We start from the raw sequence: 12,603 nt of genomic DNA, 5'->3' as shown, positions 1-12,603 counted from the left end.
CCCCCTGGCACAGAACCATCCAGACCCACCTCCTAGACCCTGCTGGGCACTGAGCTCCAGGGAGTGTGGGCCAAGCCCCGAGCTGACCTTGACAAGTCAGGGATAGGTGGGGGAATGGACGGATGGACGGATGGACAGGCAGATGCCTGGTGAAGTTTCCTCAGGAAGAGAAGCCTCATGGCTGTGCTAACCCAGCCGGCTAGGCCCAGCCAGGGGCAGGCTCTGATGGCCACACTTACGAGGACGCCTGCTTGCACAAGAGGTTGGAAGGCTTTTCACTGACATGGTAGAGAAGAAATGGGTCAAATCCACCAATGAAATCAACTGTAAGAAATCAAGACCCAAATAAAACAAGCCCCAAACAATGGAAAAGATGACAGAATGGAGAACATGCCCAACCACAGGCACTCATGTGGGGAGGGCAGGGGTGAGACTGAGGGGCTCTGGGGGGAGGGCGGGGGCAGGGGTGAGACTGGGGGGCTGTGGGGGGAGGGCAGGCCTGGCACTGTCCCTCCGGAGGATGAACAGTGGGACTCCCCAGGGAAAACGTTCCAGTGGACGCTGACCACCTCAGCAGGGGGAGGTGGCCTGGGGTGACCGTGCAGGTTGACCCCCCAGGGCTGGTTCTCCTCCTAAAACGTTTGTTTTAATGTAACCGACACACGAAGCCCCTTCTGTTCTCTCTCAGCCCGCGAGCGATGGTCCAGGGGTCACACAGCACGAGAGCTGAGGGATCCGGGGTTGGTCCAGACTCGGCTCCCTGAGCACAGGGTATCATTCGGACACGCGGACCCCCAACTTCACAGCCACCTAACTCCTGGGAACAGAGGCTCTGAATCCCCAGGGAACCGACCCCAGGGAGGGTTCTGCTCACGGAACCCGTGGCCCCCGGGTGTACCCAGTCCCCCCCCACCCCGGCTTTGTCCCCTGCAGGGTCTTCCCAGGAAACCAGTCAGAGCCAGGGGTGATCAGGGCTCGCAAGTGTGCCTGAGCGTTCAGGTTGCCAATCAGAGGAAGGTCACGGGGGCTCACCTCTGTAAGCAGGAAGCCAAAATGCTGCCCAGATGCGTCCAGCCGGGGGACTGTGGTGGGGACAGCCACAGCCAGCAGGGCCGGGATGTCAGCTGCAAGGAGGCAGAGGGGCCCCTCCCTGTGGGTCTGAGGGTTCAGCCTTCCACCTGCAGCAGCTGTGGGGGCTGTGGGGGGGGCAACCCTGCAGCACGGGATCCCCGGGACCTGGGGTTTGGGGGTGAGCTGACCCCTGGTGCCCACAGCCCAGGGCTCCTCCTCCTCTCTTCTCAGGTGCCTGGGCCATCTGCCCCCTCCGCTCAGGCAAGGAACCCTGTGGGCACAGGGGTCCCTCTAAGGGGCGAGGTCTCAGGCTTGGCCAACAGCAGGCCAGGAGAACGCAGAGTCACCCCCTCTGTGCCTTCTGCTTCCCTGTCCCTTCCCCACTGCCTGGCGGGTCCAGGCCGGGTCGCTCAGGGGCTCTCGTGGGAGCCTGGCAGCCGCACACCAACAGCTGTCCTCCTCGGTGAAAACGCTGACCACATAGCAGCCATAGACGAAGCCCACAAGCTGAAAGACACCAAGAGGTCCGGACCAGGACTCGGGCAAGCTGCAAGGGCATGGGACAGAAGCCACAGCCCCTCTAGGCCTCAGTTTCCTTGTCTGTAAAGTGAACCAGGAGAGTGGACCCAAGGGGCTTCTTTAGCTTTGATGTACTGGGTGGCATCTGACCTCCCCTGTGAGGCTGACCGGGCCCCTGCAGGTGAGGGGTGGGAGGGGTCAGGGCTGGCCAACGGACAGGTGAGTCAACATAACCAAGTCCCTGCCTTATTTAGCAAGAGGATGAGACGCAGGCAGACAGAAGCGCTCAGAGGCGTGGCCACAGCCCAGATGGAGCCCCAGGAGGAACCCTCCAGCCACCGCCAGGGCATCCGGGGCCTCTTGTCTTAAGCAGCCAACCGCCAGGTTTCTCCTCCTTGCGGAGGGGCGAGGGGGCATCTAGAGGCAGCCCTGGCTGGAGAAGTCGGGGCTGGCCAAGCTGGAAGTTCCCAGGACCCAGCCCAGCGGGCCATCCTGGGCAGAGTGGACGGGGCTGGCCACCGCCACGAGGGCGTCAGGGGCTTGCTCAGGCAGAAGCTCCCCAGCCAGGCTCACTGGAGGTGCCCAGGGGAGAGGGCAGCCTGGCATTCAGTGTCCCATGGACACCCAGGGACCAGCCTCTGTGGGAGCAAGGGCTCCAGCGGAGACGGTGCAGGGCCCACGCTGCCCACGGCCCGCCTCTCCGCACTCTCGTGGCCCGAGCAGCGCTAACCACGCATGAATCACTCCTGAGCGTGTCCGGGAGCTGTGTCCTCTGTGAACGAGAATGAGGGACCAGCCCGGACTCACAGCCAGAGCAGAGTGGCCCCTGAGCAGGACTGCCTGTGCACAAGACAGCCACAGGGAGTCCCACGAAAGGCCCGCAGCCCCGTGTGCTCCCTTGGGAGGGCAGCCCCAACTCATCCAGGGGGCTCTGCAGAGGGAAGCAGTCACCTCTTCCCCAGACACTGGAACCCTGAGAGGCAGCTGAGGATGGTGAGGTCATGCCCCATGGCCTCTGAACCCTGCAGGTCAGACCTGCACCCTCAGGGGCATCACCGATTCTTGGAGCACCTCCCCTAGCAATGGTCTCCACCCCAAGGATGCAGCTCCGAGCAGGAGTCCGAGGCGGTGCGTCGGAGGTGCCCCACCTCCCCCCACAGACCTGCCTCCACATTCTCCACCCTCCGTGGTGCGGGTGGCGTCTGGGTTCCAACGCCCTCCAGCTTCGGGCGGCCAGTGGGGAGCCCAGCAGGCGATGGGAGGGAGACAGGAGGGCACAGATCCCTCCATCCCTTCTCTGCAGGGCTGCCTCCCGGGAGCAGGGGGGACTCTGCCTGGGTGTGACTCCTCCCCACACCCCTGCTGGCCAGGGCTATGCACACCGAGGGGGTGGGATACCCCGTGTGGTGCCCGGCATGGCACCCACACTTAGAACGGCCCCTTCACCCGTCCCCCGGAATTAACCTAATTAAGTGCACCCTCTCTGCCTTGTGGGACGCTGACCGCTCTGGGGTTTCACAGGGGAGCCCGCTATGGAGAAGCCGCAGCAGATCTTCGGAGAGAGGGTGGTGGGGGGACAGGAACGTGGCCAGCAGCATGGTCTTGGAAACAAGGGGCCTCGGGAAGGAGCTAGCCTCCCCAGCCTTCCTGGGAGTGGCTTGGCCCTCCACCAGCAGAGGTGAGACCCGAGGGGTCACTTAAGCTCTGGGTCTTGGTCTCCTCATCCACAGAACAGGCCCAACAGGCCCCCTTGATGTCGTGAGGGTGCTGTGCCCCTGCTCTGGAAGCCCCCGTCCTTCCAGGGGGCAGGTCGTGGGCCTCGTCTATGCTGACCCAGGCAAGCCTGTCTCCTCCCTATTGAAAGACAAGCTTGAGAAGCCTTCCGACGCCGCAGTGCTGCTGGCCAGCAGCCCTGTGGCCCCGTGCCTGGTGTCCCTCCCTGGGAAGGGTCCAGGGCCAGGCGCTGACCGCGGTGCTGAAACCATCCCCCCAACACTGCTCTTTGTGCACAGGGTCCCCGGGGGAGGCAACCCCACGGCCACACCTCGGCCTTCCCACCTTCCGTCCGTCCTCCCTGAAGCCCCCAGAGGCCCACAGCACTCGCAGACCCTACCCCGTCCACACTGGGCACGCAGCCTCCTCTGGCTGGCTCTCTCCCCGCCAGCCAGACCGCAGGGCCAGCTCAGCGCCTGCCTCTCCGAACTCTCCAAAGCAAACAGCAGAGGGCTGGCTCCTGGAGGCAAAGCTCGTACCAGCTGACTGGTATTCAGAAACCTGCATTTCATTAACGGGATGCCCAGCCCTGCGGGTGAAGGGTAATCACTACCAGGTGTCCCTGTCTCTCCCATCCGCACGCAGAATTCTCCAGCACCAGAACCAGCGGAGGCATGTTGGAGACTCCCCCGAGAATCTTCATTTGTTCTTCCCCACTTTCCTTTTCATTGCCCTTTTACAAACTCTGTAAATGACTTCAGAAGTGCTGATGAATATCCCTGCCAAGTTCCCTTTCGAGGAAGGCACCTGGGTTCCCATGTGTTTTCACGTAACCGTGGCCCTCATTTGGCAGCAGTGAGCGAGGCACATGGGGACGGGGTCCCCAGCACCAAAGGGAAGGCCGGGTCTGTTTCCTGGCTATGGGGCTGCACCCCAAATGCCCCACAGTCGGATTGTCCGTGGGGCCTATAAAAACTGGGGCGGAGGGAACCCTGGAAGTACGCAGGCCACCTGAACTGCCGTGTTTTCTCACGCCACAGACCACCACGAACGGGCACGGATGCCACAAGTCATGGATGGCCCTGGATTTGAAACTCACTTCCAGTACCAGCCGCTGGCTCAGAACCCGTGCTACAAACCCGACATCCACCCGGACACCCCCGTGCACACCAGGCAAAGTCAGGAGCCTCCAGATCCGGCCAGTCCCCTCTGGTGACTGCATCAGGTTTTGTCGGCCTTCTGTGACCCACGTGGGCCCAGGGAGAGTGGCCTCCTCAGGGCCACCACAGCCTGCACAACACGAAGCTTCAGAAAGGGGCCTGGGTCGGCTGGTCCCCGCGGGGCAGCCCTCTGCCGCGGGGGTCCTCCAGGAGCCAGAGCACATACGTGGAACCCTGAGGAATTGCTTAGTCGTTGTGGGCTGAATCACATCCTCAGAGACGTGTGTTCACGTCCTAACCCCAGTACCTGCGAATATGACCCTGTCTAGAAACGGTCTTTTTAGATCCGATGAAGTTAAGAAGAGGCCACACCAGGGGCGCCTGGGTGGCGCAGTCGGTTGAGCGTCCGACTTCAGCCAGGTCACGATCTCGCGGTCCGTGAGTTCGGGCCCCGCGTCGGGCTCTGGGCTGATGGCTCAGAGCCTGGAGCCTGTTTCCGATTCTGTGTCTCCCTCTCTCTCTGCCCCTCCCCCATTCATGTTCTGTCTCTCTCTGTCCCAAAAATAAATAAACGTTGGAAAAAAAAATTAAAAAAAAAAAGAAGAAGAGGCCACACCAGATTAGGGCAGACCCTAACGTCATCGACTGCCGTGATTTAAGGAAAAGGGGACAGAAACTGGACGCAGAATGCACACAGGGAGAAGGCTGCGTGAAGACAGAGATGTGTCCACCAGCGAGGAACCACAGTGACACCGGCAGCTGACAGACCCTCCCTCAGCGCCCCCTGCAGGAACCAACCCTGTTGGACGCTGGCCTCCGGGTCGGAGAGAATAAATATCTGTTGTTTCCAGCTGCCTGTTTTCAGTGCCTTGTTACGGGGACCCTGGGAGACTCCCAGGTGGAAAGCCAGAAATCAGTCAGAACTGGCCCACGTGGCCTGGCCACACAGGGGGCAGCGGGGACCCTGTTCAGGGTGGAGCCCGGCATGGGCTTCCCGACACCGGGCCCTCTCCCTTCTCTGCACAGGGAAAGCGCCTGTGCACAGCCCCACCGCTGGCTCTGGGAGACGCTCGATGACCCCACCTTTCTCCAGGGACCTCCAGGCTGTCTGGACCATCTCTGAGTTCACAGTCTCATCTGACACACGCATCCGCGGATAAGGCAACCCCCCCCCCCCGCCCCTGAAAAGACACACTCCCGGAGAGACCTCCAACTGTGATGCGCCCCAGGGCTCTGCCCCCAGAGAAGTGAGCACAGGAGAAGCCCCAGGCCCACTGGGTGGGCACCCCGACGCTGGGCCAGGGTCAGCCCACGGATGGTGGCACCTGGAGAGAAGACACACACCCCAGGGGACGTTCCCGGAGGCTGTGAGCGGGAGGGGCTGGAGCCCACATGGGGGCTTTCCCCCGCACCAGCTCGGTGATGGGGTCATGCTCATGGTCACGGGCTCTGCTGACCAGGCACGTATGTTCACAGCCACCAAGCCCTGAAGGAGGACATGTTATAATTGTCACCTCCTCCTTCCCTTTGGCCTCCTCCCATCCCTGAATGGGGGGGGAGGGAGGTTGGGACACAGCCTCTTCTGGGTCCTAGCTCCTTGCAGCTGGCCGTGTGGCCTCAGGTCAAACTACGGCCCTTCACCTTCCTCTTCTTCAGATGGGGAGACGATGGGGACAAAGGGTTTCCCCAAGTGATAATCCAGAGACTTTGGGCCTTGGAGGAAGGTGGGACTCTGGGCCCCATCTGTGTTGTCACTGCAGCAAGGAGCAGCACAGGGAGCCTGTGCTCCCGCAGAAGCCCCCAGTCCGTCCCGGTGCACCTCCCCCTGAGCCCACGCCTGTGGGGCCGTCTCCCACCCTGGCTGGAGCTGTTCTGTGCAACACTGACATTCTCCAGAAATGACCAAGTGTGACGTCCGAGGCAGGGTCACAGAGGCACCGCAGCCCCCTCGTCTCCCCCTCGGACGGCTCGCCCCGGGGGGACGAGCCCTGGGGAGAGTCCGGGGGCGAGGACCTGAGGCCGCCTGCCGACTCCACGTGAGCGGGCCAACTTGGGGACCGTCCAGCCCCCATCCAACCTGCGGGTGACCCCGGGCCTCGGCCGACAGCCTGATCGTAGCTTCGGGAATGGCCTGGAGCCAGAACCAGCCATTTAAGCCATTTCCGGATTCCCCGACCCGCGTAGAGAGTTACTGTTTCGAGCTATGATGCTACTCCAGCCGTCCACCAGCACTGTGGCTCCCAGCGGGTCACCCTCGCTGCACACACCGGGAAAATGAGTGACATCAACCACGCGGAGTGGCGGTGCACGGTGTCCCCCACCCCAGTCGAGCGCCCTTCTCCATCGATCTCAGACTCTCCCCTTACAGCAGGGCCCGTGAACGCGGGTAAAAGCACTTCGGCTACACCTTCGCGGGCCTCTCACGGAGACTTGGCGTCTCTGTGCCGTGAGCAGACAGCAGACCCCAGTTCTGCAGAGGCCCCCGCGCCCCGCGAGGCTGGTGAACCACCCTCCATCCTGCACATCCTGTGGCCAAAGCACACAGGTGGGGGCGGGAGTGTCATTCCTCACCTGTGAGGCAACGACGGGGGCCCTTGGGGAGGTAGAGCTGGAGAGTCCCCCCACCCCTCCCCTTCCCTGGGCTCACCGCCACCAGGATCCACAGGGCCTCTTTGTAGCCGTGCTCCAGGGCACAGGGCGCAGCCGATGCCCGGCACCAAGGCCTGGCCGTCCAGGGGCCACCAGGAACGGTGCCGGGGCAGGTGGAAGGTCAGGAGCTTGCTGTCCCGGGGGTGCGGGTGGGACCAGAGACACTGCTCGCCCACCCACCCCCATGGGTCCCCAGAAGGGTGAGGGGTGTCCTGCCCTCCTGCCTGTCCCGGCCCCACCTGCTTGGGCCCCAGCCAGGGAGGCAGGGACCCCCAAGGTGCTCTTAGCCACACCCTCCCTCTGCTTGCCCGGACTCCCCTTCCCCCGCTCTCATCCCCTCCTCCAGGAAGGCCTCCCTGTCCAGGTCGGACCCTGTGTTCTCGCAGCACACCGGCCCCTCTTTCACGTCTCTGGCCATCGCTGCCAGTTTAGGGGTCTGAACTGACGTCTGTCTTCCCGACCCCACTGCCCCAGGTGTGGCCCCACGAAGCACTGGCCGGTCTGCCTGCTGCCCACCTGGAGGCAGACCCTCCCCCACTCCTAGCTCTCGGGACCTACTCTGAGCCCCAGGCAAGTGTGAAATACAGCATCACGGACAAAGTGCCCAAAACAGCCGCTCGGGAGGTGTTCACACCAATGCTCCCAGCAAAACATGGAAACGTGGCTTGGATGTGGTGTCCCCCTCCTCCAGGGGGAGGCCGGTGGGTTTTACCAGCATTTGAAGGAGCGGCCGGACTGCCCGGCCCCCTCCGAGGTGTTCCCACCCGCGGCTTCCGCTCCCAGGCCGCCTGCCTGCCCTTCAGATCCCCAAACCCTCGCTGAGCCGCCCCTGCGGGCCAGAGCCGAGAACAGACCATGGGGGAGACGGTGACGAACAGGCAGGCCTGACCACACCCCTCCGATTTACTCACCTTTGACAGCCCCCCGTTTCCAGGTAGAAGCAGATAATGAAGACATTCCAGGTGACCCAGACGGCCGCCCACACGGCGTGCCAGGAAGCCGAGGGAGGCTGGGGGTGGACAAGACGAGCTCAGCTCTTGGTGGGGAGGGGGGGCCGTGGAGGAGACCTGGGGGCTCTGCTCCCCCAGCCGGGCACCCGCAGACTCCATTCGCAGGATGACCTCCCCCAGCCCGCCACGGGACAGGTGTCAGGGTGGAGCCGCTCAGTGCCGGGCTCGGCGGCTCACCCTGCCAGCCCTTCAGGTGTCAGCAGAAGGGCACGGCAGGGAGACCTTCCCTCTGTCTGTCCGCGACGTCGCCCTGGGCTGGCCCACTGCCCGGCCCTTAATAAGCGGCGTCGCCGGTCACGGCACAGCTGCCTTCATCGCAGCTTGTACCCCAGGGTCCAGAGGAGGCCCACGGACTTAGTCACACGCGTGTCGGGAAGGAGGCAGCTGAGGGCAGAGCTCGTGTGCCCCCTGCCTCACGAGAGCCCGTCCAGCCTGACCAGGCCGCCGAGGGTGCGGGATTCAGGCCTGGAGCTCCCGGTCAACCCCCTGGAGGATGGACACACAGACCCTCGGCCACTGAGGGGTCAGGGACCCGGCGGTCCCACCCATGAGGGCGGAGGAAGCCCTGGCCAGGCCCAGAGGGGTGTGGTGGGCGGGGAGGGGTGAGTGGAGGGACTGACAAAGCTCTGGAGGTGGCGGGGGGAGGGGCAAGCATGAAGGGCTGACGCCGTGACGGGTGACCCCACGGGGCAAGGAGACAGAGAAAGGCCCACACGTGTGCACACACACGCAAGCTCACACACACACAAGCTCACGCGCACACAAGCTCAGGGGCACGGCTGGCCGGCACTATCTGCTCTAGACACAGAACGAAACTACGTTCTGAGCCCCAGGCCTCCTCTTCTGCCCAGAAGACCCTAAGCAACGGGCTGGGACGCTGCCCTGCCTCCGTGCCCCTGCCCGTGCCACGCGCCCGGGGGAGGCCAGTGAGGACGGCCCCCAAGACCCCTCCCCCTCCGCCTCCACGCACCAGGTCACCGCTGGCACCGTTCTCTGAGCCTGGGCTGGATGTGCTCCTGCAGCTCGGGCAGGGTGTCAGCACCCCGGTGGGGCTGTGGGGGGCATCTTTTCCATTTCTGAGCCGTGCGCCAGAAGGCTCAGCGCCGTGGCGCTGCACGGCCCTACGGCCTCCCTCAGGGCAGGGAGAATGTGAGCGATTTAGCTCAGCCGCCTGCTGAGCCCAGGCTCCCCTCTCGTCCGTCCGTGGGTTGGGCGCAGCGTGGGGAACCTTCACAGCGCACTCCGGCCGGCTCAGAGCGGCCAAAGTTCAGGCTACTCTTCGAGAGGGAGGCGCCCAGAAGAGATGCTCAGGACTTCGTCCACTAGCTCGGTAACAAGAAAACTCTCACGCTTATCAAAGAGAAAAGAAAAGCCACAGGACCCCCCCCCCCCCACGCGCCCCTACCCCACATGCGATGCCCAGCTCTCCCCCTCTGCTTCCCCTCCAGGGCGCAGAGGAAGCACGGGGGTGGCCAGGACAAAAGGCTCTTTAGCTGGGGCCTGCCCGGCCATGTGGGACACACTCTGTCCCAGCCCTAGACCCTCCTGGCTGAGACCCAGAGTCTTCAGAAAGTGACCCTCCCCACCCCCCCCCCCGCACCGACCTGCCCCGTCCAGGGGAACCCGCTGCCCTGGGGCCAGGATAACCTTTCTCCCTTACCTGCAGGTGACCTCTCTGGGGCCCGCTGAGGTGCCCCCCTGTGCACTGGCCACTGCGGAAGTGAGACAGGCAACATGACCCTCCCTGAGCCATGTGAGCCCCGAGGCCACATCCCTCGCCCGGTATATCTATTTCTGCTGCCCTCCTCCTGGGCCGCACATCAACCCTGACTGCATCCCACACGCCAAACTCAGCACGTGGAAACCGAAGTCACACTACCCACAAAGCAGCACCACTTTCTGACATGCAGACTGCAGACCTGATCAGCCCGGGCTCCTCACCGTCCTTCACCCCGTAGGCCTTTTCTTCCCCTTTCCTGCTTCCCCCACCCACCCCCAGGAGCCTCCTAAGGAATTCCTGCCACTGAGGGAGCCTCCCACCGAAAGACACGGGGACACTTCTGCTCTGAGCTGCTGTAGCTCCCTATTGCTGGTGGAACAGTCCTCGGGCCTCTAGCCTTTTGTGAAGCCCAGAGGTGTCTCCCAGCCTTGCCTGTCCAGCACAAACAGTCCACCTCCTGCACACAGCCCGTCACCCCCACCCCTCAGGCTTCCAAAGTACGAAGTGTGTGTCCACAGGAAACCCCCACGTGGGACACACCAGCCTTGTACCTCAGCCCCCTGCCATTTCTGCCAGCGACCCTCACCCCCAGGCGAAGGACAGGGCCCCACGGGTGCGGGACAACTTTCTGCTTAAAACTTCATCCTCCCTGGGTCTTTGAGCTTCAAGGGGAGGGAGTCCCCTGCCCAGCTGAGCCAGAAGCCTGCCCAGCCTGACCTCAACAGAGCAGTATTTCCTTTCTAAGAAGGGCCCCATCAGTATCTGCCCCCCAGGCCAGTGGCCAGGGATCTTGGTTTAGTGTCCCCCACCCCACCCAGGGCCCCGGGAGCAGCTCTGAGGGCAGAACGGGACCTTGGCGAGGGCCGCCCAAGTTCTGAGACCAAGCTCTGAATCGGGGACCAGCTCACCCTCAACACGAAAGGCTCCCAAGCCCTGGGCACCAGCTCCCACCCTCTACTACCTCCGAATCTCTCCAGTCCTGGGGAGGGACCAGGGCCAGGCCAGGGTCTCCCGCGCTGAAGTCCCCCTCCCTCCCCCCGCCCCAGGCACCCTGCCCAGTGGTTTTTGTTCCTTACAGGCCCCTTCCAGGCGGCACCTGTCCCCGCTGCGTGTCCGCCGCTGCCGCTCGGGCCCCCATGCCCCCCCCCCCCCCGCCACGAGCGCACCTGGGGTCGGCAGAGGGGCCATCGGGGTCGCGCACAGGACACTGGCTCCTTGCCTCCCCTGGGTGGCGGCCCCAGAAGTGCTCGGTACCCCCCACCCCCACCCCGAGGCAGGCTCAGACCAGCAGGCAGGGCTAGGGGAGGCGCAAGGAGCCTGGATCCCCCCGGGGCGCTGGGAGCCCGGACCTGAAGGCTAGAGTCCACTCACCAGCTGGAAAGTGTGGAGGAAGACGATCTTGTGGCGCCCAGAGCAGCGACCCATGGTGCTGCCTCCGAGCCTGGGCCCTGAGCCACCCGTGCACCCGGTGGGGGGCGCCCGGGCCAGAGCCCCCCCCCTCCCGCCACCCCCCTCTCTTGTCCAGCCCTGGGGTCCCGGGCCCGCCCCACATACTTGCCCGCTGCCAGCCAGGTCCCACCCCCCAGCCCCACCCCCCCAAGATGTCTGGGGCCCAGCCCCGGTTCCCCCCACACCCCCACCCCACCGCTCAGCTCCGCCCCTCCAAGTACCTTGTCCCTGGGTCCCTCTGGGGGCCTCGCTCCAGTTGAGGAGGGACGGGGACCCCCTTCTTAAAGGGGCGATGGCGCGGCTCCTCAGGAGTTTGGGCCAGAACCCAGGCCCCAGACAAATCCAGGAAAACCCCAGCACTTCCCTCCTCTGCCCCCCCGCAGGGTGCCCTCCCCATCAACCTCCCCCTCGTGGACCCGCAGGTGCACCCCAGCCCCCAGGCTCCTGGGCCAGGTCGGGAGCTAGAGGTCCCCCTCCTGGGGTGGAGGAGCGGGAGGCGGGTGGGATCGTCCACCAAGAGCTCACCAGCCCACAGAATATGGGGAGACCTGGAAGTGGGGTCTGCTGCAACTGTGTCTGGGCCAGGGCAGGGTCAGGCTGGAGGGAGAGGACGCTGGGGAGCCCTCAGCATCGCAGGCAGCCTTGAGGCACGCGTCTTGTGTGTTGGAGGGAGGGCTGGGGGATCACCCTGCTGCGCAAAGCCACGGAGGTGGGACGGAGCAAGGTTTGGGCAGATGGGAGAAGGGATGCAGGCAAGGTGGGATCCAGAGGCTTTGCACACACTGGGTTGGACTTCATCGCTCAGCCATAGGGAGCCACTGGAGATCGAGATCGGTGTGAGCCGTGATCAGCCTGCCTCAGGAAGTGAATCTTAGGCTGGAGCCAGGGGGTGGTCCTGGCGGGGTCCCAGAGAGGAGCCTCCTGAACAGAGGAGCACGTGGGGGGAGTGGGGAGGAGGGCCCACCTCCAGGGCAGCACAGCAAGCGACACTTCAGCTTCAGGCCGTTGATCTTGGCTCCAGGGGGCCAGGGCCAGAGGGTCCCAGCTCCCTGGTGACGGCAGGGACAGTAAAGGCCTTGCAAGGCTGGGCAGCGCCATCAGGCAAAGGGGAACCTTCGAGATCACTCCCTGAACATCTACTCCCAGGAGCTCTGAGCGCCCCATTCACAGGGGAACGACTGAAATCAATTCAGTTGACCCCTCCCACGGGATTTACAAAGCACTGGGAGTTTTCAACTGTATGATTTTGGTTGACGGTCCCTGAAAGCATGTGGGGCAGAGGTTATCAGTCAGTTTAACAAAAGGGCAAGGT

At 64.0% G+C, this 12,603-nt stretch overlaps 1 protein-coding gene across 1 annotated transcript; it reads right to left on the bottom strand.

Moving 5' to 3' along the window:
- Positions 1-235: 235 nt before the first annotated feature.
- On the bottom strand, positions 236-11,267 carry NKAIN4 (sodium/potassium transporting ATPase interacting 4). Its single transcript, XM_030309087.1, has 6 exons — positions 11,214-11,267; positions 8,024-8,121; positions 7,111-7,244; positions 4,403-4,593; positions 1,521-1,578; positions 236-324 (listed from the first exon to the last, which is right to left on the bottom strand). The coding sequence occupies exons 1-6, from the start codon at positions 11,265-11,267 to the stop codon at positions 236-238; spliced, it is 624 nt and encodes a 207-aa protein (XP_030164947.1).
- Between the last annotated feature and the right edge of the window lie 1,336 nt (positions 11,268-12,603).

Source organism: Lynx canadensis, chromosome A3 (assembly GCF_007474595.2).
Source record: "Lynx canadensis isolate LIC74 chromosome A3, mLynCan4.pri.v2, whole genome shotgun sequence".
Classification (NCBI taxonomy): Eukaryota; Metazoa; Chordata; class Mammalia; order Carnivora; family Felidae; genus Lynx; species Lynx canadensis.
This window is presented reverse-complemented; position numbering and strand designations above follow the sequence as displayed.